General features: G+C 40.9%; 3 protein-coding genes across 5 annotated transcripts in view; 2 read left to right on the forward strand and 1 right to left on the reverse strand.

Annotated features, from left to right (window-relative positions):
- The window catches only part of rims2a (regulating synaptic membrane exocytosis 2a), a 129,535-nt gene extending 128,875 nt beyond the window's left edge, over positions 1–660 (forward strand). For all 3 annotated transcript variants that reach the window (XM_053432046.1, XM_053432047.1, XM_053432045.1), the window contains one exon: positions 49–660. In XM_053432046.1, coding sequence (XP_053288021.1) covers positions 49–252 — 204 coding nt within the window. In that variant the 3' untranslated portion in view covers positions 253–660. The remainder of the gene's footprint in view (positions 1–48) is intronic.
- Positions 661–4,052: 3,392 nt separating this feature from the next.
- Positions 4,053–7,315, forward strand: LOC128449055 (dendritic cell-specific transmembrane protein). Its single transcript, XM_053432049.1, has 4 exons — positions 4,053–4,151; positions 4,262–5,353; positions 5,441–5,773; positions 5,855–7,315. The coding sequence occupies exons 1-4, from the start codon at positions 4,065–4,067 to the stop codon at positions 5,912–5,914; spliced, it is 1,572 nt and encodes a 523-aa protein (XP_053288024.1). The 5' UTR covers positions 4,053–4,064; the 3' UTR covers positions 5,915–7,315.
- Positions 7,316–7,978: 663 nt separating this feature from the next.
- dpys (dihydropyrimidinase) lies at positions 7,979–19,365 on the reverse strand. The gene is made up of 9 exons (XM_053432050.1): positions 19,001–19,365; positions 17,656–17,814; positions 17,296–17,475; positions 15,626–15,815; positions 14,820–14,976; positions 14,412–14,553; positions 13,200–13,342; positions 9,275–9,482; positions 7,979–8,428 (listed from the first exon to the last, which is right to left on the reverse strand). The coding sequence occupies exons 1-9, from the start codon at positions 19,247–19,249 to the stop codon at positions 8,369–8,371; spliced, it is 1,488 nt and encodes a 495-aa protein (XP_053288025.1). The 5' UTR covers positions 19,250–19,365; the 3' UTR covers positions 7,979–8,368.
- Between the last annotated feature and the right edge of the window lie 2,714 nt (positions 19,366–22,079).

The raw sequence follows: 22,079 nt of genomic DNA on the forward strand, positions 1-22,079 counted from the left end.
CTGAACTTTGGGTAAAGCTGAGTTTTTTTCCCTGTGTTCTTCGTGCAGGTCATCGTATGGGGGGACTATGGACGTATGGACCATAAATCATTCATGGGAGCAGTTCAGATACTGTTAGATGAGCTGGACCTGTCCAACATGGTGATTGGCTGGTTCAAGCTCTTTCCTCCTTCCTCACTGGTGGACCCTACTCTGGCCCCACTGACAAGAAGAGCTTCCCAATCCTCACTGGACAGTTTCTCTCGATCATAGCAGCGTGTGGACTGATAGCGTTGTTGTAGCAGCCGGTGTTGCGATTGCAGGTCACGCCCCCCTAGTTACACTGCATGCTTGATGTTGTGTCTTCTGAGCCTGTTTCTAGGGGTGCAAACGTGATCCTGTGTTTTGAGCAAAAGCGTTGCGCACATTGTGCACTTGGCGAAGCGTGTTGCAAACGCCTGGTGGCCGGGATTGCCAGGTGTTGTTGTTAATGTTTGGAGGAAGCTGGAATGAACTCCTTAGCACGAGGAATCTGTCAGTTCCAGGTTTTCATCCAATTCGAAGCCATGGGGGTCAGTACTGGGAACCACTAAATGAGTTCTACAGAAGCCCTTTTCGAATGAAAAATAAAAGTTGTGCTTTGAATTTTATTTCTTTCCTTTTTTTTTCTTTTTTTTTTTTTTCTTTAAACGTCTATGTAATTGTATCTGAAGGGGTAATAGTATTTCTAATCAGATGCTTGGTCACGCCACGCCAACAGACCTAGCTGTGTAGATGGAGTTGTGGAGACCATCACTTTGGGTGAGGTGTGTCCCAGCTTATATCCACACTCCCAAACCCGAAAGAAATGCTTGACACACTCAAGGTTTATGTACTGAATCAAACTGTACTGGTAAATCACCAGAAAGACAGTAAATCAGAGGCAATATTAACGTGGCTACCATCAACACTCCAGAATATACAGTAACAACCCAAACCCCATGAAAAGATGTACAATCTACCATCAAACTTTCTCTGTTGATATATTGTATGAAAATTAAGTGAGAAAAAATATTTTTCCCTTTTTAGTTCATTTGCATGGACACAAATTTAGCTGAATAAAAAAAAAGAAAAATTATTTTCTTGAGGCTGCAACTTGCAAAAAAGATGAAAAATAAATAAAACAGATCAGCCATTTTCAACAATTTATATTATTTTTAAAGATAAATTTCACTAGTGCATGGTTTTCAAGGGGGGTGAATGCAACATCGTGACAAAAAAAAGACATTGTTTATCATTCTTTAGACCATTCGTGAGTCTGTGTTTTACAGACATACAGATAAGGGAAACTTAAAGGAAACTTTTGGAGTTATTTAACAGAAAATGTTTATGTGACAAAAAGTGATAATGAAAATAAATGTAAGTTATTTATTTCATTGTAAAAAGGCTCAGGCCTTATAAAGATAAACATAATGTGCAAATTGTACATGTTTCTCTTTTTCTTCCTTGTCCCAGGGTACCTCTCATTGTACTATTCATTGCTACCATTGTTCAGTCCCCTGATATTGTCCAGATTTTAGGACTGTTGGTTATTTTACAGTTCTGTATTGTTTCAGTATGTATTTTATTTTGGATTTGATTTGTTTAACAAGCATGTTGAAAAGGATTTTCTGCAACATGGCTTGGGCACACCTTACAGTAACTCAGCATGTTTTGATAAAGATGATATTTGGAATTTTTGCAGTTTCTTGTACAGTGCATGTCAACTTCATTACTTTTCTCCCTCACCTTAAATTGAATTCTACAGCAAATTAGTTCTTGGTCTTCCACGGCCAATTATTGAAGTTTTAACAAAAACATTCCACCCCCAAGGTCATATTTTCTTTCAGGTTTTTGAGAAAAAAAGTGACAAGGAAAATATTTTATATTTAATGGAGGTTGATGAAACAGTTGTGATTGCAAGTGTATTTTATTTCAGTATTGTTGACGAACATGCAAAAATATTCTCTATTGGTACAGCAGGAGGTCTATACCTAATCAAGAGGCAGCGAACATGCAAGAGATGTGTGTTGCTGTGGTTTAATTTTACAGGCACTGTATGTGAAGAAGAGCTAATCATAAGTTCAAATAACAAGGGATATTGCCACAGAAAATGTTTTGTTTTTCTTGTTTTAATGAAAATGAAATTGATTTACTATATTTTTGTTAGTTTTATTTAAAAGCCAAGACCAGTTTATTTTTTATTTACTATTTTTAGTAATTAAAATACTTCTCATGTTTGGGAAGTATACGAATCTTATAGTTGCAGTATGTCTGAATGAAATTGAACTGAGGCATTATTCCTTTTCCACATGACGATGATGTGTTTTAATGTCCAACAAAACCTTGTTGCTCTAACAGGCTACAGTATATATTTTCATTTCAATTTCCATTGTACATACCTTTAGATGTCAGAATTTGAATAAACAAGCTACCATGAATAGATTACTCTTTTGGAACAGGAAGAATGCCTCATGTGATGACAAAGACATACGTTATTTATCCTTTTGAATGCCTTTTCATTTCTTCTTTTTTGGTGCAATGTGTTAATGCCAAGGCTATGTCTTGGTTAAGTATGGTTGAGTACAGAGATTTATGTAAGTTATTTTTCAAATTAAAAATAAAAAAATGATATTACACTGATTGACAGCGTTGGGTGATAAGATGAACACACACAAAACAATATGCTCTCAAGGGAAAATAAATAGGTAAAGGAGCAAGTTAGGAGGTTATCAGAAGACATATTTAGTACTAGAAAAACTCAATGAACCAGGAGACTTTACTTTTAGTCCGTAGGATGTGTTAAGCTACAAATATGCTGGTTACCACATTACCAGTTACCAAGTCATTATCTTTTCTTAAAAAAACATGGGTGCATCGTAGTTGAACCGTGGTCATGCTGAAAGTCTATTACATCTAAGTCTAGACCTTGACTACAACCTATGGTTCAAACAACACTAGCCTGTAGCTAATTAGCGGGTGGAGGCGGACAGGACCCATGCAGCTGACTATGGGCGATAGCTGAGGCACACTTTGGACAGGACACCAGCGTATCGTAGGGTGAACATATATAAATAAATATATATATATATATATACATAGGAAAGTCCAGACCTTACAAATGATAGCAATTAACTGGAAGAAACCTCGAACAGGACCAGACTCATCGTGGATGATGGCCATCTGTCACGATTGGTTGGGGTGAAAGGAGAAAATGGGAAAGAGAGGAGAGTCTGACTGGTTGTTATAATGAAAATTATAATATAATATAATATTTATAGATGTTATGATGTTAATAATGATAGCAGCTCCAATTCATTCATTCACAAACAATTGTAAAGAGGAAATCTCTTCTTAAAACCAACTTACGCAGTTTTTTATAAAGATAACATTTTTTATGTGGGAGTTGTTCTCAGGTAAGAACACAATCTATGCACTCTCAAGAGCTAAAAAGTTTGATAAACTGAAACTTTGATGTGATCATGGTTCTAATAGCACAGTGCTACAGATGAAAACTTAGGAGTATAAATGAAGTGATTATATCATCATCCTTACAGTGACCTTATGTAATGGCAAGCTATCCAATAGTTCTTGGGATATGGACCAAAGTCATAGACCAAACTGAATAATCATTTTTAAGTTGAAAATACAACTCACTTCAAAAGTAGCTTTTCATGGTAAAGCTGCTGACGTCAAGACCCTGTCATCAACCTCTAAAAGGATTTCCCCTTTTCAAAGTAATAAATTACATTATTTAAAAGCAGCTGTCTTTCCAAGTAAACCTTGACTAGAGTGACTCAGCTCAATTACTTATTAAAATTATGGATTACAAATATTCCACCTCTTTTGCACCCCCTGTATTTCTTTATTGTTGTTTATTGACATTGAGTCCTATTAAAAGGTATTTTATCATGCTTGCTGTAATTTGTATTGTTTTGTGCTGTATACATAGAGTGCTTTGTCGGCATATAGCAGCCTTACAATCACACAGTGTCTCACACAGCCTCTTACTTACCTCTTTGTACTTCTCCATTTGGTTGAAAATAGGGATGACTGCGAAATGACTAATGACTGTGGTTTGTTTTCCTCTTTTGGACGTATATAAGGCATTTGCAGACCACATTCACAAGACTACATGCCCTGATGTACAACAGGTTCGTACTTTTATTTAAATGTACAGCTTTCGGAACTGAAATGTTGTTGTTTAACACGCTGTGTCATTGAACCCTTTCTTTCTTTAAACCTACCCTTCTTTGTTTTCCAGGGTCCAGGGTTTGGTCATCACAAAGTGTCTCCTTTAATATCCAAGATGCTTCTCTCATGGGTAACAATAAAACAGAGTCTTGCAGATTTTGGTTTTCTGGTCGTGGATGTTTTCACAGCTGGTAAAAGGGAGAGCTTTCAAAGAACTCTCATCCTCTTCCTGACCTGCAGCTCCTCCAGCCTGCTGCTCGGCACCCTGCTCTTCCTCTACCTGCTCTACACCCTGGACTATGACACAGCAGTTGCTGGAGGAATTGCGGGCTGCTTTGGAGCATTGCTTACCGGCGCTCTCTTCTTATCAAAGAGAATAAGATGCTTAGGGACTCTCTTTGTGATCTCTATTTTCATGAAGAAGAGTCGGAGCTTGCTGCTAACTGCTGGGACCAGTTTGGTAGTTCTCCAAAACATCCGCAACACCTTGGAAAACCTCACAGGCCTCCTCAGGAGCATGATTTGCAACCTCAAGGCGAAGAAGTCTTCCATCACAGCCCCTTTCAGTAACTATGTCAATATGTTGAAGTGGATAGGAAACATGCTGAAAGGGATTACAGACCTGGGAGTGGTGAACTTTGACTCCAAGCTGAAGGTTTCACCCAGACTGGAATCAGAAAAATTCCGTGAGAAACTCAGTGAAGCGGAGCAGCAGCTGAATGAGACCGTGAAATTTGCACAGTCCCTGGTGAAAACAGTGTCCTCTGTGGCCGACAGGATGTTTCCTGCCATTAGCTTCCTCCTGCTCATGATGTTCATAGCCTTGCACATAAGAAAATACCGCATTGACATGAAATATCAAAACAGGTATATCGGCGGCAGATTTGTCAGTTTTGACGAGAAGCAGAAGGCCGAAGGAAAGCCCAACCTCCTCCCCCTCACACAAGAGGAGGGGAAGCTGTACACAGCTATCCTCTCCGCCCGTCCCACCGCCAGGGAGAGGAAAGCTGTTCTCAAGTTTGGTGCTTCAATTGTTTTCCATTTTGTGACTTGGGTCATATTTATAACTGTGGATGCTTTATTGTACTGCTTTGTGGATATTATAACAACAAAGTTATCGGAGCTGGAACCCTTCAATGTCCCCCTGTTGATGAGCATCAAAGTAAGTATGTCTGTGAAATTGTTTTAAGAACTTATTACAATCATTTCAGTCACAAAGCCATGGTTTACTGATTCTTCATTGTTTCAGGGGATTGCGACTTTAATTGGTTTACCCCTTAGTGAGGAGAGTCATCAAAAAGACTTTTCCTTCTCTGTGACCTTGTTCGAGAAGAACTGCCTTCCTAAACCCAAGCTGCTGCTCTATAACTCCATATTTCCACTGGCTGTCATTCTGCTCGTCCTGCTCATTATGGCCATGGTGGCTGCCAAAGTGACCCAGCTCAGGCTGATGGTCTGTGAGCGATTCTTCTCCACCGCTGCGGAGGAGAGAGTGGCGTACCTGCACGCCAAGATCCTGCGGAAGAGATTGAAAAGGAGGAAGGATAAAAACAACTCTAGCCTCAGATCACTAATTCTTAAGGTTTGCATTGCTAAATATTAAAAACCGAAGGGATGAAAATATGTATTTTAAGTCTGGATTTTTCTTTTCTTTTGTGATCAGCCTCGTTTCTGGTGCCCGCTGCTCTTTCGACCCAAACAGAATCCACAAAGTGTTGTTTGAGGACATCAGGATACTACAGCCCTGCTCATGGCTCTGGGGATGGAAATGTTATTGTTTTGGACAGGTGGACCGAAGGCCACTGGATGGACACATTTTATTCTGAAATAATTCTAATGACTTCGTTGATAGTCTGCCTTTTCCTCCCTGTACCACCATGAGGGTGACATTTAGTTTTTTGATAAAATGACTCTACAAGTTGGGTGGATGGACATGAAAAGTGGCACAGGCTCCATTCATGGTGTCCAAAAATGAATCTGGCCTTTTGTGGACCAACAGCAGGAGGTCAGTGTTTTCTCTTATCCACTGTTCAATGTTGATTTGTTGCCTCATATTATTAACTTGTATTTGTATGTACTTTACAGAGGGAGGTATATGAAATAATATATTCACTGTTATAGTCATATTGTAATTGAGTGTACAGCCCTTTAACTTCATTATTCTTTAGTATATTACACAACAGGTAAACCTGACAACTGACACTAACTGTAACCGTGAAGAGCCACGTAGAAATGTCATGACATGAGACATTTCATACATATTACAGTATGTCCATTATATAACAGACAATACTCTATGACATACCCCAAACTGTGATTATAATCCTCAACAGTTTGTATATTACACCTTGACATTAGATGTCACATTATTACAGCAAACTAAATAACAAGATGTAAAATATTGTAAATATCTCAATTTTTTTTATCTTATAATTTGTCAACTAGTCCATTCATTTCGGCCAGCTTCTAATAACCTAAAATACAGAGTGAGGATTTGGTTATTTCTCCCCTTCAGAGAGTAGAAGAGCGATATTTGCTTACATAACCACAGACAGACGTCCCCCTGTGTGCAGTGAACCACAATGTCCCCTTTCCAATTACCTCCTGACAAGTGCTATTGTTTTCACACAGCACAGGCAAGAGAAGTGATGGGTGTTTTTTAAGTTGAACTGTTTATTTTTTCCTTCTTTAAAAACAGCTTCATTATGGGTTGGTAAATAATTTATGGTATTAATATTTTTTAAATCAACTGTATATCAATAATAACAACATCAGGTAAGTCTCTTTATGCTATTTGTTGTTTTTTTTTACCTCTGAGACCTTTTCAGTTGTTTGTTTTTTAGGAGTATGTCCACTCATCAAGTTTTTCTTTACATTGTTACTTATTTTAGTTGTTGCTTCCACTTCCTCTTGCTTCCTTTTCCACTGCTCATTTTCCATCAGTGGTTATTGCCATTGGTTTGAATTATGCACTATTATGCAGAAAAAAGTCTTGCTCGCTTGATTTTGACTCTTTTGTCTGGTGTTTGTCTTCGTCCATGGTTGATTATTGTGAAGAATTTATAAAAAAGATAATTATAAAATGATTTATCCTTGCATAAGGAATATTTGAACATAGACTTTGTATGTTTGTCCTGGTGTTATTTTGTTTCTACAATTACACTGTATGAGTTTAGAATATGAGTGATATTATTTACATGAGAATGGACACATCCATGTACAGGAATACTTGGGTTAGGGTTAACGGCAAGGAGACCATTACCTATAGTTGACTGGTTTAAATCCAGTGGGGCAACATTTTTGACTGTAAATTCCAATACCGCCAGCCCCACACCATCGGTTCCACTGCCAGGGACGAGAGGAAGTGGTACAGCTCAAGGATGAGTAGGCCTTCTGTGACTCACACGCCGCCACTGACCCGTGTTGCAACCTGATAAGCTCACATTATGTCTCAGCTGGCCCTGTGGCATAATACCACGCCAGCACGCCAGCACGCCAGCCCAATAGGAAGCTGCCTCATGATGCTCGGTGACAGTCGCAGACCTTTTTTCACCAGGAAGGGAACGAGTGCAGCCCATACATGGACAAGGACGGAGTGCATATGATAATGTGTGATGCTGCTGAATATGAAAATAAAGAGTCAATCTGGGTCAACAAAGCAAACCTCACTACTTCCACGCATGTCAGTGCATTTGAAATGAATATTTCATCAGAGCTGCTTTTGGGTGAGAAACATCAGTCCTTCCGCCAATGGCAACAAAAAAACATTTCAGAAAAACCAGACAAATTGGAAATTAAACTTTTCTTTATTACACAATTATATTTATAAAATAATTTGCATAATAAAAAAGTGACAACAATCCTCTTATAATCGCCTCTGCTAACCTGTGCATTGAGCAGAGATGACCTGGAAGCCTCACAGGGTTGAGTAAATATAACAAGGTATTATCTGCCAACAGTACATCGACCTGAGTAGTCTGAAAAGGCCCCAAAGCTTAGCAGCACACACTGATTGAAATGACTGAATTGCAGAATTATTTGAAAACATGTCACATGGTCAAACCACTCACACAAGTTTGTCACAGACGGTGTCAGTTTTTTTGGATTTGACAGCTTGTGGGTTGTACTGGAGACACACAGCTGGAGCTCAGCGGCTTTCATTCTCTAGTTAAGCTCTTCATAGAGAAAAGACTTTGCCTTCATAGGGTTTCCTGATCACAGCTGCAGGTTTCCCCACCTGCAGGTCAGATACAAAAGAAAGGTTAAGTGACCTTTGTGAGGAGTTCCTCATCAGGTCCAGGCAGATTCCAACTCAAGTAAATTTAAATGTGCACCTCCCAAATATTTTAATTCTCCTGCATTTCATTTTAACCTCTTATCTTCCTTCTGTCCTACTAACCAGAAGGTCGGCAGTTCGATCCCTGTCACCCTCACTCTGCATGCCTTAGTGTCCTTGCGCCAGATACTAATCCCAAATAGCCCCTAACAGCTCTGCGGGCAGTGTGTGAGTGATGTGTGACAGGGAAAGTGCTCCACATGGATAACAGAAGTGTGGGAGAAAGAAAAACCTGTACTGTAAAGAGCTTTGAGTAGTAGAACACTAGAAAAGTGCTTTATGATTACAGACCATTTACTCTACTATAACCATGTACAGTATTAAAGTACCCAGTAAATATAGATTAGGTTTCGGAGCTGTATACTTTATGGATGGCCACCTACCACAGGCACATTGATGCAGGTAAGATTTCTCCCAGGGCTGCTCATGAGCAAGCTGATGACAGATGGTCAGTGGGTTTGTGTGGATGCCATTTGGTTTTAACTTAAAAAATATGCACATGCAGCACTCTCCAGGAGAGGACGGAGAGGGGATGACAGAATTGGCAGTTTTTTTAATCATTCTGGTTTAAAGGGAACGGCAACCCCCCTTCAACATATTACAAATCTTCTAGTGCCTATGAAATACTGGGAAATAACCTCATTCTGTGCACCAGGTAGAGTGGAGCACATGGGAAAAGAGACTAGGTCACATTTTAACAAGTGGGGTGTTATTTCTGTGGACTGAAATGTGTTGTGTGGAACCCACCTGCTCTCTTTGCTTGATTCTTTTGTAAACAAACTCGGAGAAGGGTTTCCGGTGGATGAATCTGCCGTCTCCTGGTGACACCTTCAGCTGCCCCTCCTCATAGACCACTTTTCCTCCAGAGATGGTGACGACGGGGACACCGTGACACTCCATGCCCTCGAAGATGTTGTAGTCCACGGCCTGGTGGTGGGTCTTGGCTGATATTATCCTACAAGGGCACAACCACATGTTTGCAAACACTTATCTTCCTGTTCAAATGATGCCAGTGTGATATATATGTGAGGTAATCTCAACATGCTTTATACCACAAAACACAAGCCCACAATGAAGTCTTAATAAATTGTGTTTCAATCTGAAACAGACTGAATCAGGCCAAGAAGTACCCATACATCAAGTGCGGCTCACTTACTGTGCAGCAACAGGCGCCGTAGTGTATTATTTATTCAACATTTGCTCATGTAATACTCTCTTCTCTAAGAAGCTTACTAAGCTTCTTTTAGTCAATGAAAGACACCTCAACATTTTCAGTGCTGCTGATTATCCTGCGTGCTGGCACAGTCAGCAGCAGAGCATTGTTTCCCCCCCTCTGCCTCAGTGTGTGTATGTTTGTGTCGGTGTGTACAGTTTTTAAAAAAGGAGGAAAAAAGGGGGAGAGCCGCCGGGGGGTCGCGGAGCGAATGTGAGATCTAATTAGCATATGAATCGGAGTGAAGCCGCTGGTGAGAGCTTCTCTCGATTCATCATTGGAGGAAACCACAGACCCTTGAAACGAAAAGTCACTCGTGATTGGCTGGTAGATCTGCTGCTATTGGTCACCCTGTGTCATCGCACAGTGTTTGAGATTTAGGATAGTGTTCATGGGCAATTCAGATTGAAGAGGTGGGTTGTCACTCCTATCCAGAGAAACAGACTTACTGAGCCTCATTGTTTTGGATTATAATAAAATGTTGAAATAAAGTGCACTGTTTCTAACTTTTTCATAGCATTGACCTTTGCTCATGGTATACAATGTAAATCATTATAGCACACTTACTTACTTAAGGGGAAAAATTTACAATTTCAGGGTTTATATTTATTTTAAGCCTGGTGTGCTTACGCCAGATAGTTTAGTTGATACCTTTTAGAAAAAGGTGTTATCTGCACTGAGGGAAACCATCCTGATTTGCGTTTGTAAAGCCCAGAGCATTGTCATTTGCATGTGAAAGCCTCCCCTAGGCTTAGGAGCAGGGGGGTCACCTCCCCGCATTCCCAGGCTTGTTAAACTGCCAGAAACTGGAGCCCCGCGTCAATTCCTGACAGCTTTCTGTGCTGCCTGCAGATTCCTGTGAACAGCTGTTAACCGAAAACTCTCCCAAAATGTTCTGCGACATTTACTGACACAAACTCTGCTTTTCATGCAGTGAACGTCATTACTGAGCTCCTGGTTAAGTTGGGTAGACAGATGTGAATTCTAGTTTGGTTAAGGTTAGGGATGAGGGTTTAGTTGGGCTGTCCACAATGATTGAATGTTGTGTCCTCACGATGATACTTGCCCAGACTCAACAGGGCATGGACAGATTTTTACCAAACTTGGTGAGAACATTACTTAGGAGGGTATCTCCAGATGATTATCTTTTGGAATAGTTCGGTCAAGGGGGGAATGGAAAACCCATGCACAAGAAAGCTATGCCATGGAGCTTTAAAGGAGAAAGTCAACCTGCTTGGACTAGTACCGGCTGGGTGGGGCTGAGAAACGAGTGCGATCCCGAATGACATCATACGGGGGAGGAAGTACAAAACGAAACGTTTCAATAACATTTCTTGGAATGGACTGAGTGAAAAAGTCAGTGGAGTGACACACCTTCGTACCTACTGACCCCCTTCATGTGATTATGGATAGTAAAAGCCCAGAAAATGTATTTTAAACAATATGGGTCCTTTGAAATCATTTTAACTGTAAACAAACTAATAATGAGAATGCCCTCTGTGCCATTGCCTCAGTGTTAACGTTTCAAATAAAAGCATGTACAACTGCAAACCACTGTTAAAGCAGCTTGAAACACAACTTGTGGTAAATGTAGGAATCTTAGAGAAAAATTCTATCACAATGTTTGATAATAAAAGGATTGAAAGTTTTACACAGAACTTGATGAAATGTAAATGGTTTTGTATTTATATAGCGCTATTCTAGTCTCTATGACTCAAAGCACTTTACAGTACAGTTTTACATTCACCCATTCACACACACATTCATACAGTGCATCTATTCGCAGCACTTAGTTATTCTATGGGGGGCCATTCGGGTTAAGCATCTTGCCCAAGGACACTTCGGCATGCAGATGGGTCAGACTGGGGATCGAGCTGCCGACCTTCAGGTTGGAGGACGACCACTCTACCCCTCAGCCACAGCCGCCCAACATGTAACATATAAATCCTTCTTGAGTGGGGAACAGAGAAATAAATTTGACTCAACGTACACACATTTCCTGTTGATTTGTGAAGCCAGACACTTTGCACTGAGATCTGTCCTCATGATTCAAGTATACCCAATTACAGAGACACAAGGCAACTGACTGAGCTTCCTCTGCGTTTCTGGTTATGCAACTGTTTGTGGCCCTTGGTCCCGGATGTTATGAGGCGACACTTGCACTGAGGGCAATTAATTGCACAGTTTCACAGATGAATTCACGGCTGAAGCAATGAAACACGAGACGCTCTCATGCTTGAACGGCATTGTCAGATCTGCAGACTACACGTGGTACCACGTGGTTTACACGTGGTAAAGGCGGAACATACATAAACAATCACAAACAGAGGTGATGTCCAGGGAGGAGCTTGAGGAGCTTTAAGCTGTAAACTCATCTACAGTCTGAACTGTCAACGTCTCAGGCCTCACACAAGCTTCTCCTGTGATACCAGTGAATTCATTTACAGCAAATTACACCATGATGTACTGTGTTCTTCTCTAATTCACATCGGCGGTTAGTGACTTCCCTGAGGGGCTCAGCCCAGATTCTCCAGCACACAGAACAGAGCATTCTGCGTTATATAAGTCTGAGTGTGCTACAGTATGCAAGCTACTGGAATACAAACTGTCCCCTGAACCTGCATCTGCCCATGTGCTCCACAGTGCAGCATACTGTCCACCACTCGAGGACTTTAGGAGGAAAATAAGAAAATGCAAAGAAACAATGACGTGAGCAGATATAATATCCTGGAACTGTTACTGAAATAGCTGTAATACTCTGTGTTAAGTACTATGAAAATTGGTTTAGCTCCCACGTGAAATATTCGTCATCTTTACGATCCTCACCATAAGCCATCGGCATTGTCCCACTGATGCTGTGTGCACCTAGCCTATGTAAGTGTATTTAAAATCCTTCCCCCCCAAAACAACGTAATCAAACATGGACAATAACCGGTCTTTATTTAACTGACGGATGAACGTGTAAACTGTGTTAGGCTTTCATTTGCAGCTTTAGATGACACAGCACAGACGTCAACTTACATGCATATGGGTGTGTGTGTGTGTGTGAGTGTGTTTGTGTGTGTTTGTATGTGTAATGAAGTGGTGCAAAGTGAAAGATGCATTTCTTTTCTTTCTAGCTGCCAGTATAGACTGCAGGATTTACTGCTGAGCTCAAAAGCCTTGTCTTATTTAACTGAATTCTTGACATGCTTTCAAGTATCCCCAGTACAGCAGCAGCAGCATCTGCATCTACAGCACTGGTAGACACATCAGACTTAATGTGAACGGATAAGCATTCACAATGTGCATCGCAGTCATATACATATTAAAGTGTACACACACACACACACACACACACACACACACACACACACAAACACACACACATACACACAGAGTGTCTAGTTGCTTTTTTCCCCAGCTGTATTTTAAAGGCTTACTCCCAGTATGCTGAATGGCTGGAGTCAGGGTCCTCACCTTGTCAGCTTAGGGTCCCATATAACCACATCAGCATCTGAGTTCTTGGCGATACGGCCTTTCTGCGGGTAGAAGTTGAAGATTTTTGCTGCGTTGGTGCTGGTGACGGCAACAAATCGATTCTCGTCCATTTTGCCACTGTGCTGAGGGAAAGAAATACACAAAGCACCCAGTTTGAGTATGGGGTGGGGGGTGGGGGGGAGCACAGTGAAGAATTAGCAGACGAGGGGTAAACGCTTAACAGAGCAGCAAGCAACTCATTTCTGCCAAAAATTTGTGATTTGCAAGCTCTGTTGCAAGTGGTTAATCTTTTCCCATGGCCTTGGGGTGGCCGGGCTGAAACACTGTCCTCACAACAATGGCAAGAAAATGCAGTCTGCAGCTCCTAGAGTTTACTGCCTTTTCTGTTTGTATTGTAGAAAAACTGAAAAAACACGTTTTATTTAATTTATTTCAGCTGACAAAAAAACGTTTTTTAAAAGGGTAAATACATTCTCAGTCAGACACTCAGCTCTGTGATTTTTATATTCATGACACAGAAATGTAAAATGGCCCCTGCTCACTGTTGTCCCATACATGATGAGTAAGCAGCCATGTATGTGAGTCACAGTAAGAATTATCAAGCTGATGTAAGACACATAAAAACAGGGCTTTGTAAAACAAATTGTAAAACATAATAGATAAAGATAAAGATAAAGTAGCTTTATTGTCAATTCCTTTACATGTTCAGAACATACAAGGAATCGATACGACGTTTCCCACTCTCCCACAGTGAAACATATAAAGTGCACATGCACAACAGATAACACAAGACATTTCCTAATACTAAGTAAACATACAGAATTTTTTTAGAACAGCAGCATAAGGTTCTCTAAACGTGTAAACGTAGCGATTAAAGGGATAAAGTGCAAACAGTACAAGAGACAGTTTGTTGCAGAAGTAAACATACAGATTTTTTAGTACAGCAGCATAAGGTTCTCTAACGTTTAAACGTAGCGATTAAGGGATAAAAGTGCAAAGAGTACAAGAAGTATAATATTTATTATTAGAAGATAATTATTATTACATTATTGCAAACTCTGTAATGACAGGAAGCTCCATAATGGCTCTACACAGCGGCAACTACAGCTCAGATGTCTTCTACTCAGACTTATATCCCAGTAAAGAGCAGTGTCTGATAAAGTCCAGATAGAGATTATGATTCGGACGTACCACTCCTTTCTCCCAGATGACAGACATCCTGTCCTCCACGCCGTTCACGCCGTTAGGGATCTTGGTGAAGTCGTCTTTTCCCAGGGCCTTCTGGCACACGGAGAAGGTGCAGTTGTCTGTTCCCGTCACACTGAGATCATCACTAGAATGATGAGAAATAAACGTGTAAAAAACAAATGGCAATTGCATAAAAGAGTTATTTTTGAATCTCAGATTATATATACAAATATACAAAAATATATTTTTCTGCTTCTTGCTCAAACACATAAAACTTGAATTGCTGTTGACGAATTAGAGTTTGATTTTCACATTTTCAGCATTTCATATTGTTAAAAACTCTATTACGTAAGAATTGCTGATATGGTTTTCTACAAATGTGCGTCCTGCTGCTCTTTCAGTTGCACTTACTTGGCCAGCAGGTCCATGAGGTACCCAGGAGTGCTGGGGTCAGGTCTTAGTGGAGGACCCATGACGAAGCCAGCAGCATGGGACCACTCCTTGTGCCAGTAGTTGGTGCCATCTGTACCCAGCCCTGCTGCAATGGGCTCCCCGAACACCACACGACCTCAAGAGAGATATAGAAAAATAAAAATATAAAAAACAACACCTGGGCAAGTTGTAATTTTTCTAAGTAATGTTTTAAAGCTGTTCCACTATAGACAAGGATTAAAAGTGGGAGGGAACAACGTCTACATTGTAACCATAAAAAAGCAATTACATTAAAAACTGTAGTGGCATACTGAGGGGTCCAACAGTCCCAATATGAAACAACATTTAAACTTACTACATATGTCTTATTTGGATCTGCACAAAATTGCACACACTCATAAATATATAAACATGCATGATTCTATCATCAAGAACCATGAATAATTCTCTGAGAAATCAAAAATAATGTTGAACAATCTCACAATATTATAGAAACTGATTTAAAACAAATTCCCGTGTCTGCCTCCTAATCCAAATCCACACCGAACTGTAAAGGGTTCTTTCCACCAAGTGTCATGGTAATCTGTTTTATAGCTTTTGCGTTATCCAGTTAACTAACAGACAAACAAATAAACAAACAAACGCAGACGTCAACATAACTGCCTTGGCAGAGATAATAAGGAACAACTGTGAAATACATGTTGACATTGACAAAGACCAACCTATCGTCTCTTACACTAGCTCTCCTAGATTGTAACAGCAGGTGGTAGCAAACTCCCACTCACCATCTCTGCGTGCATTAGACACCACCTTGGCAGCAGATTTGCTCATGACATGGACCACATAGAGCGGGCAGTTGACAGCGTGAGCTATGGTGATAGCTCTCTGGGTGGCCTCAGCCTCCACCTCCTCTGGCCGACACAGCTCATGGCCCTCGGGCCCCGTAATGCCCAGGGCCAGCATCTTCTTAGCCCCCTGTCGGGCCCCAGAGGAGACGACAAGGGAGGATAAAGGTTAAATGTTATGAAAGCAAAGCACAGAACAGGTTGTGTCCAAGCAGAGGGGAAACAGACAGGTACAGAGTTTGTAATGGCTGTGGTTAAAACACTATATATCCACAGATACACTGTGTTTATGGTGACATTTTTTTTTTAAAGTTTCTACAAAGATTAACAGTCCACACACATACTTAATAAACCTTAACCCTAGAACACTAACGTCGGGTGTTTTTTACCCGAGCGAGTGTGGTCATGGGATTTTCATTGTGTTGATGGTGTCTGAGTGGCGTGGGTCCTTGGGTAGCTTCAGTCTGTTCACTAATGACATAGCAGATAGGGTCGTTTCCCTGTCCCCATCCCTGTTTTTTCAATAGGCACGTGTTTGGGTGATTTTCCCCGACGTAAGTGATAAAGGGCAAAAAATTTGTAAACTTGTAATATAAGTTAATATAACAAGTTCCCAGCCCTATTATTATTTTATCTTTAACGACACCCACATTTTTCACTAATTTTAGAGCCTTTTCATAGTGTTCCCCCGTGATACCATTTTTGGGTTTTATGAGATGTTGTATCGGGGAAAATAAAAGAAGAGTACTTCAAATTGCCATGTATTGTTGTACGTTAATATATTTTGATGAGAAGTATTTTTTATCGGGTATATCATATCAGGTAAAATGTAACCGACGTTAGGGATGCTGTAACTAATTGTACGTTAGTGTTCTAGGGTTAAACACACTTCCCACGGAGTATCACGTGTTCCCCACTGTAAGAACCACAAGTTGCTTTCCTGGCATTTGCTACTCCCTACTGGTGATTTGTTGCCATGACATTTAAATAAAAAGAACAAAAACACAATGAGAGATACAAGGCTTTTTCAGGGCAGACATTTTTACACTCATACTGTTGCATGAAAGGCACACAATTTAGGATGGGGCACCTAATCAGACGTACACAATTTCCATGTGCTTTTGCAAATGACAGAGGAGAAAAAATCTGTGTTAAAGAAATCGGTTGATTTTATTGGGACCTAAATCTGTTCATACAGTCACATTATGGGTACTTGTCTTCTTAATGGGGACTAAAAGAATGTCCCCATATTTTAAATCATTACATTTTGAGGCACTTTTTAAGGTTAGGTTCAGGGAAGTACTAACTATGGTTCAGGTAAGAGTAATTCTCCAGAAAATGTAAGTCAATATCATGCTATGGAGAGACGACTGTGTGTGTGTGTGTGTGTGTGTGTGTGTGTGTAATGTATTCAATTTGTTGTGGGGGGGGGGTTCTAAGCTTACATTTTAAGCAGTTTGGTGTAAATGTCCACGATGAGAAAAATAAACACTGTTTCTATCATATTTCTCATTAAACTAATAATCCCTGATGTTGTTTTTAAAATGTGCTGTTAACAATGTTATTCTTTCACACTTCCTAAACACAACATCACATGTGCTCATACTGACCTCTGCGATCAGATCTCCATTCTCAGCATGAACCTGAGCTATAGCTCCAATCTCCTTACACTGAGAGAAGGCAGCGTAAAGCTCGGAGTCATCCAGCATGAAAACGTCTTTATAGGCCATAAACATCTTGAAGGAGTTCACTCCTTTCTCTTTGGCCAGAGTCTCCATTTCTTTCTTGACCTGAGGGTGAGACAAGTTCGGAGAAATACAAGGAAGAATTTCTCTGATTAAACGTGATTCTCATTTCTCCCTTTGACAAAAAGGATCATGTCTGCATGGTGCCGTTTATGATACAGATTTCAGACATAATGCATTGCCAATAGAAATTTGATTTTGATCAACATCTGTTTGCTCAGTCACCTTTTCACTCCACCATGTGACAGCGACATGCAGTGAATAGTCGCAGCACACTTTGGGGTCAGCTGTCTGCCGCCAGCAGTCGTAGGCCTCCAGCAGAGACTTGCCCTTGTGGGGGATGACAAAGTCCACGATCATTGTGGTCCCTCCTGCAAGAGCAGCCTGGTGAAACACAAATATTAGCCCAGAAGTTAAAGACTAACTGCTGCAGTTAAAGCGTTGACACAATCCATCCTCATTCACCTTCTGTCAATTATACACAAAGATGATAAAAAAACACATAGCTGCAGGTTTACGTATAGAATGGAATCATTAATAGATTAAGATCAAAGAAATGTGTGGTGAATGCGTTATTGTCTAATATTGTTTGCAAGTGTTCACAGGGATTTAATTGTCAGTGACATCTGCGATCTGTTGCTTTGGCCTTTGGGTTGTTTTCACACTGGGGTTCCGGGTTTGGACAGCAGATGGGTAGGCTCGTTCATTATCCATGGACTTGAAGCCAGCGAACAGCGTGCCGTTTCATTCCTGCACTTTTCCCCTACTTTAGGGGCGTAACAAATGCACTTAACAGATTGACTACATATGGTAAACACAACAGTTTTAAACTCTGTGGATTTAACTTTACTACATTAATTGACATATTGCAGTAACCTGCCATTATTATGTCTAGATTCAGGAGCATCCAGGTGGGTAAAGAAAAGTAATAGTTTAACCAGCCATTTATTATGTAACACACTGATCTATAGCACTTCTGTCCGTGCTGGGAGAGGGATCCTCACATGTGGCAGTTTTTTCTTACTCTTGTTGAGGGTTCAGGACAGAGGATGTCAAACCTTGTTAACCCCTATGAGACAAAGTGTGATTTGTGATATGGACTATACACATCAAATTAGATTTATGCTTGTTATCCCAGCATGCACTGAATTGAATTTAGATTTAAAACGTTGTTCTTAGAGTTTAGCATGATAATTCAGCAGAATGTTTAGATAAAAGTGTATTGACCCCGAACTTGGAGAGAGGTTTAGAGAAGTATTCAGAATCACATAACGGGGAGGAGTCAAGTGGTTTGGCTCACATTTAATTCAAAGATGAGCAAGCAAGCCAGTGTATGATGGTGAGGATGCAGATGATAAGACCAGTTTCCTCTGTTGTCATTGTATCAATCTTCTGGGTTTCATATAGACCAATTTTCTCCTGAGAAGTCTTGAAGTTAGTGAAGGTATTGAGGTTCCACCAGCTGTTTAACTTTTTCTATTTTTCTATTTTTCTATATATATATGTGTAACTTGATTCTCTTGAACGCACCAGGGAGCAGATATATTACGCATACCCGCTTAAAACAAACCTTGGTCCCAATATAGAAGTCATCCACTGCCTTAGTGCCCATGAAAGCCAGCTCCATGTGCGTGTGCGTGTCGATGCCGCCCGGGATCACCAGTTTATCGGTGGCATCGATGACTCGCACCCCCGCTGGGATCTGGAGGTTTAATCCAACTTCTACTATTTTCCCTTTTTCTATGTAGACGTCGCAGATGGCGGAGGACTCCTCGTTCACCACGTTGCCTCCTCTGATCAGGATCCCGCTGGACTCCATTGCTGCCGTGCGCCGCTGAAACTTAATAATGACAGTCTAAGGTCTGACAGTGTGGAGAGATGTGGTCTGTGTGTGTTAGTGAGTGAATGTGTTAGTGTGTGTGTGTGTGTGTGTGTGTGTGTGTGTGTGTGTGTGTGTGTGTGTGTGTGTGTCAGCTCCAAAGTTCACTGAGATACCACGGACCTCTCTCTGTAGTTAACTCATTATGTGGAATCCAGGATGCTGACATGCTTGGAGACAAGATCTCGCTTCTACATGTTATCTGTAACTATACAACAAACTTGGGGAGATAAAATGTGGAGGAAAACTTTTATACAAAATTTATTTTTTATATTTTCTCCAGTACCGAGAGCATAACTGATAATGTTTGAGCTTATCAATAATATGTCCTATAATAATTTATCACGTAGCCTGTTTAATAATGGGTTTTAGGACCAATCCCTTGACTTGAATGGACAGAAAAACATGACCTATCTGGCACAGACCAGCTCTGTTATAGTTGTGTTATGGAGTTGACCAGTTTACCTCTCCAGATGCCGGGTTCACACCGGACGCGGAAGCGACGCTGAAGCGCTGCGCCACGCCGCAGCTGCCTAGCTCCGTGAAGCGATCGTTTCGGCGTCGAGTCTATTTTTTCCGCTTGACGCCAGCGTATCGCAACAGGAAACACAGTGAAAAATGATTTAAAACGACATAGATGACATATTTTATATGATATAAATGATCAAATATGCATCCCATACTTTGAATTCCCCTTCTGTTGTCTTGGAGTTTTAATTTTACCACTTTTACCAACCACTTTATTTAATGTCCCCCTCTGCCCATCCACTACAGCCACACAAGCAGTCATAAAGATAAAAAAGAGAGAGAGGGGGGGCTACGTATTCTCCACGTAGGCTTGAGTGGAGAATACGTAATTTACCCTCGACACCCGACATTTACCGGAGCTACAGCGGAGAAGTTCTTCCACATGGATGACATGCTTCTCTTTCCAGCTTCTCCTTCCTCTTCTCCATCCCTATCCCCCTTCCCCGGAATCCCTTTGCTTTATCACCCGCAGATCCAGGGCCTCTGTGGCCGCACCATGGATTGCAGATGGTGGATCGCGCACCGGGGGTCGCGGTGTTGGATCCAGTGTGGCGGATTCTGAGTCATGTGGGCTGATCGTGGTGCTGGTGGCGGACCCTGTGTCGCGTTGGCATTGGGCACGGGCGGTGGACCAGGACCGTGAGCTGCATTTACACTGTCATGTTTACTTTTACCCGCTGATTTGTTGCTGCAAAAGTAATCCTGCTGTACAAGAGGAACCTCAGGTTCAGACATTTGATGTATGTTTTTCACTGAGGAGCCAATGGTGCACAGCTACCATCTGTGAGATCACAACTAAATGCCTCTAAATCAGAATCTCCCCCTGACATAACAATACTGTATCACTACGGAACTTCAATTGGCTTCGGTTAGTTGATTTGAAAACCACAAGTATCTCCACGACTGAATCACTGCTGAACTGTCAACTGCCAAAAACAAAGGGTTACACTATGCTCCAGCTTCCTCCCACAGTCCAAAAACATGCAGATTGGGGCAACATTTTATTGGAGACAGTAAATTGAATGAAAGCGTGAATGTGATAGTGAATGGTTGTATGTCTGTATGTTGGCTGGCAACCAGTCCACAGTGTACGGCGCCTCTCGTCCAATGTCAACGGGGATTGGTTCCAGTTCCCCCCGTGCCTCTCAAAAAAGAAAAGTGGCATAGATAATGGCTAGATGGATAACAGGAAAAGCACATGTGTCATAACCACATTAGTAATGTCATACTGACAAGTCAAAGAGTCCACTGGAAACAATTTCACATAGGGGAGAGCGGGGTAATGTGGGACATCGGGTCATGTGAGACACCCCCTGTATCTAGGCAACGGAACACATTTGTGGTCATGTGACTATTATGTTTAAAAGCCCCTCCCATTCCCCCCTTGCCATGAAGGAGAAGTTGGTGCTGGTGCTGTGGAAAGTTTTTTTTTTCACAAAAATGTGTTTTTTGCATGTAAAAGTAAATTTTCTTGCTTTGAACTTAATCAAATGTTGTGTCAAAACAAATTGATTCATGTAGAAAAAATTATATCATACATGTTAATGAACTTCCAACATATAAAACAATGTGATTGATGCTAGCTGAAGATTAGCCTGAATTGATAAGAGATGTTGTTTTTCTAAAACGGTGGCTTCGGGGTAAAGTGGGTAGAGTGGGACAAATGAAGCACAAGTTCAGTTTAGTCTTAAACATATTTTAGTGTTATATTACATTATATATGTTTGATTTTTAATGTCATAAACATTGTAGAAAAGCCATCATGCCAATAAACTATACACCAGGAAGACAACCTGGGGCCAAACACCCCTCGCAGAGATGGAGAGTGCAGCTGCTGAGGTCATGCAAGGAAAGAAGTCCTTAAGAAAAGCTGGAAGGGATAGAAATATTGACAAGACAACCCTCAAAAGATTCATAAAGAAAAAAGAGAAAGGGAAAGTAAAATCAGTAGCCTGGGGTGCATTAGCTGAGGTAAAGAGAATATTCACAGATGAGATGGAGGAGGAGCTTGTCAAACACTTGAAACAACTAGCTGACCAGTTCCATGGCCTTGCTCCAGTTAAGTGCCGTGAACTGGCATTTGAATGCGCAGAGAAAAACAATATCCCTGTGTCTGCCAATTGGACAGTAGCCGGGGTAAAGTGGGACACAAGACCACTTTTTTTAAAACAATCATATTTTCACTGCCCTTTGTCCTGAAGACATTCTGATCATTTCCATTGCTAGAAAACATCCTGAATTA

Source organism: Pleuronectes platessa, chromosome 10 (genome assembly GCF_947347685.1).
Source record: "Pleuronectes platessa chromosome 10, fPlePla1.1, whole genome shotgun sequence".
Lineage (NCBI taxonomy): Eukaryota > Metazoa > Chordata > Actinopteri > Pleuronectiformes > Pleuronectidae > Pleuronectes > Pleuronectes platessa.

Coding starts and splice junctions, on each gene's coding strand:
- LOC128449055 (XM_053432049.1), top strand. CDS start 4,065: ATGACTGTGGTTTGTTTTCCTCTTTTGGACGTATATAAGGCATTTGCA. Junction 4,152..4,261: donor CATGCCCTGATGTACAACAG/GTTCGTACTTTT, acceptor TTTGTTTTCCAG/GGTCCAGGGTTTGGTCATCA. Junction 5,774..5,854: donor TCAGATCACTAATTCTTAAG/GTTTGCATTGCT, acceptor TTTTGTGATCAG/CCTCGTTTCTGGTGCCCGCT.
- dpys (XM_053432050.1), bottom strand. CDS start 19,249: ATGGAGTCCAGCGGGATCCTGATCAGAGGAGGCAACGTGGTGAACGAG. Junction 13,343..14,411: donor TCATCTGGGAGAAAGGAGTG/GTACGTCCGAAT, acceptor TCTTTCCCTCAG/CACAGTGGCAAAATGGACGA. Junction 9,483..13,199: donor TGGGACCCTAAGCTGACAAG/GTGAGGACCCTG, acceptor GTGCCCTTGTAG/GATAATATCAGCCAAGACCC.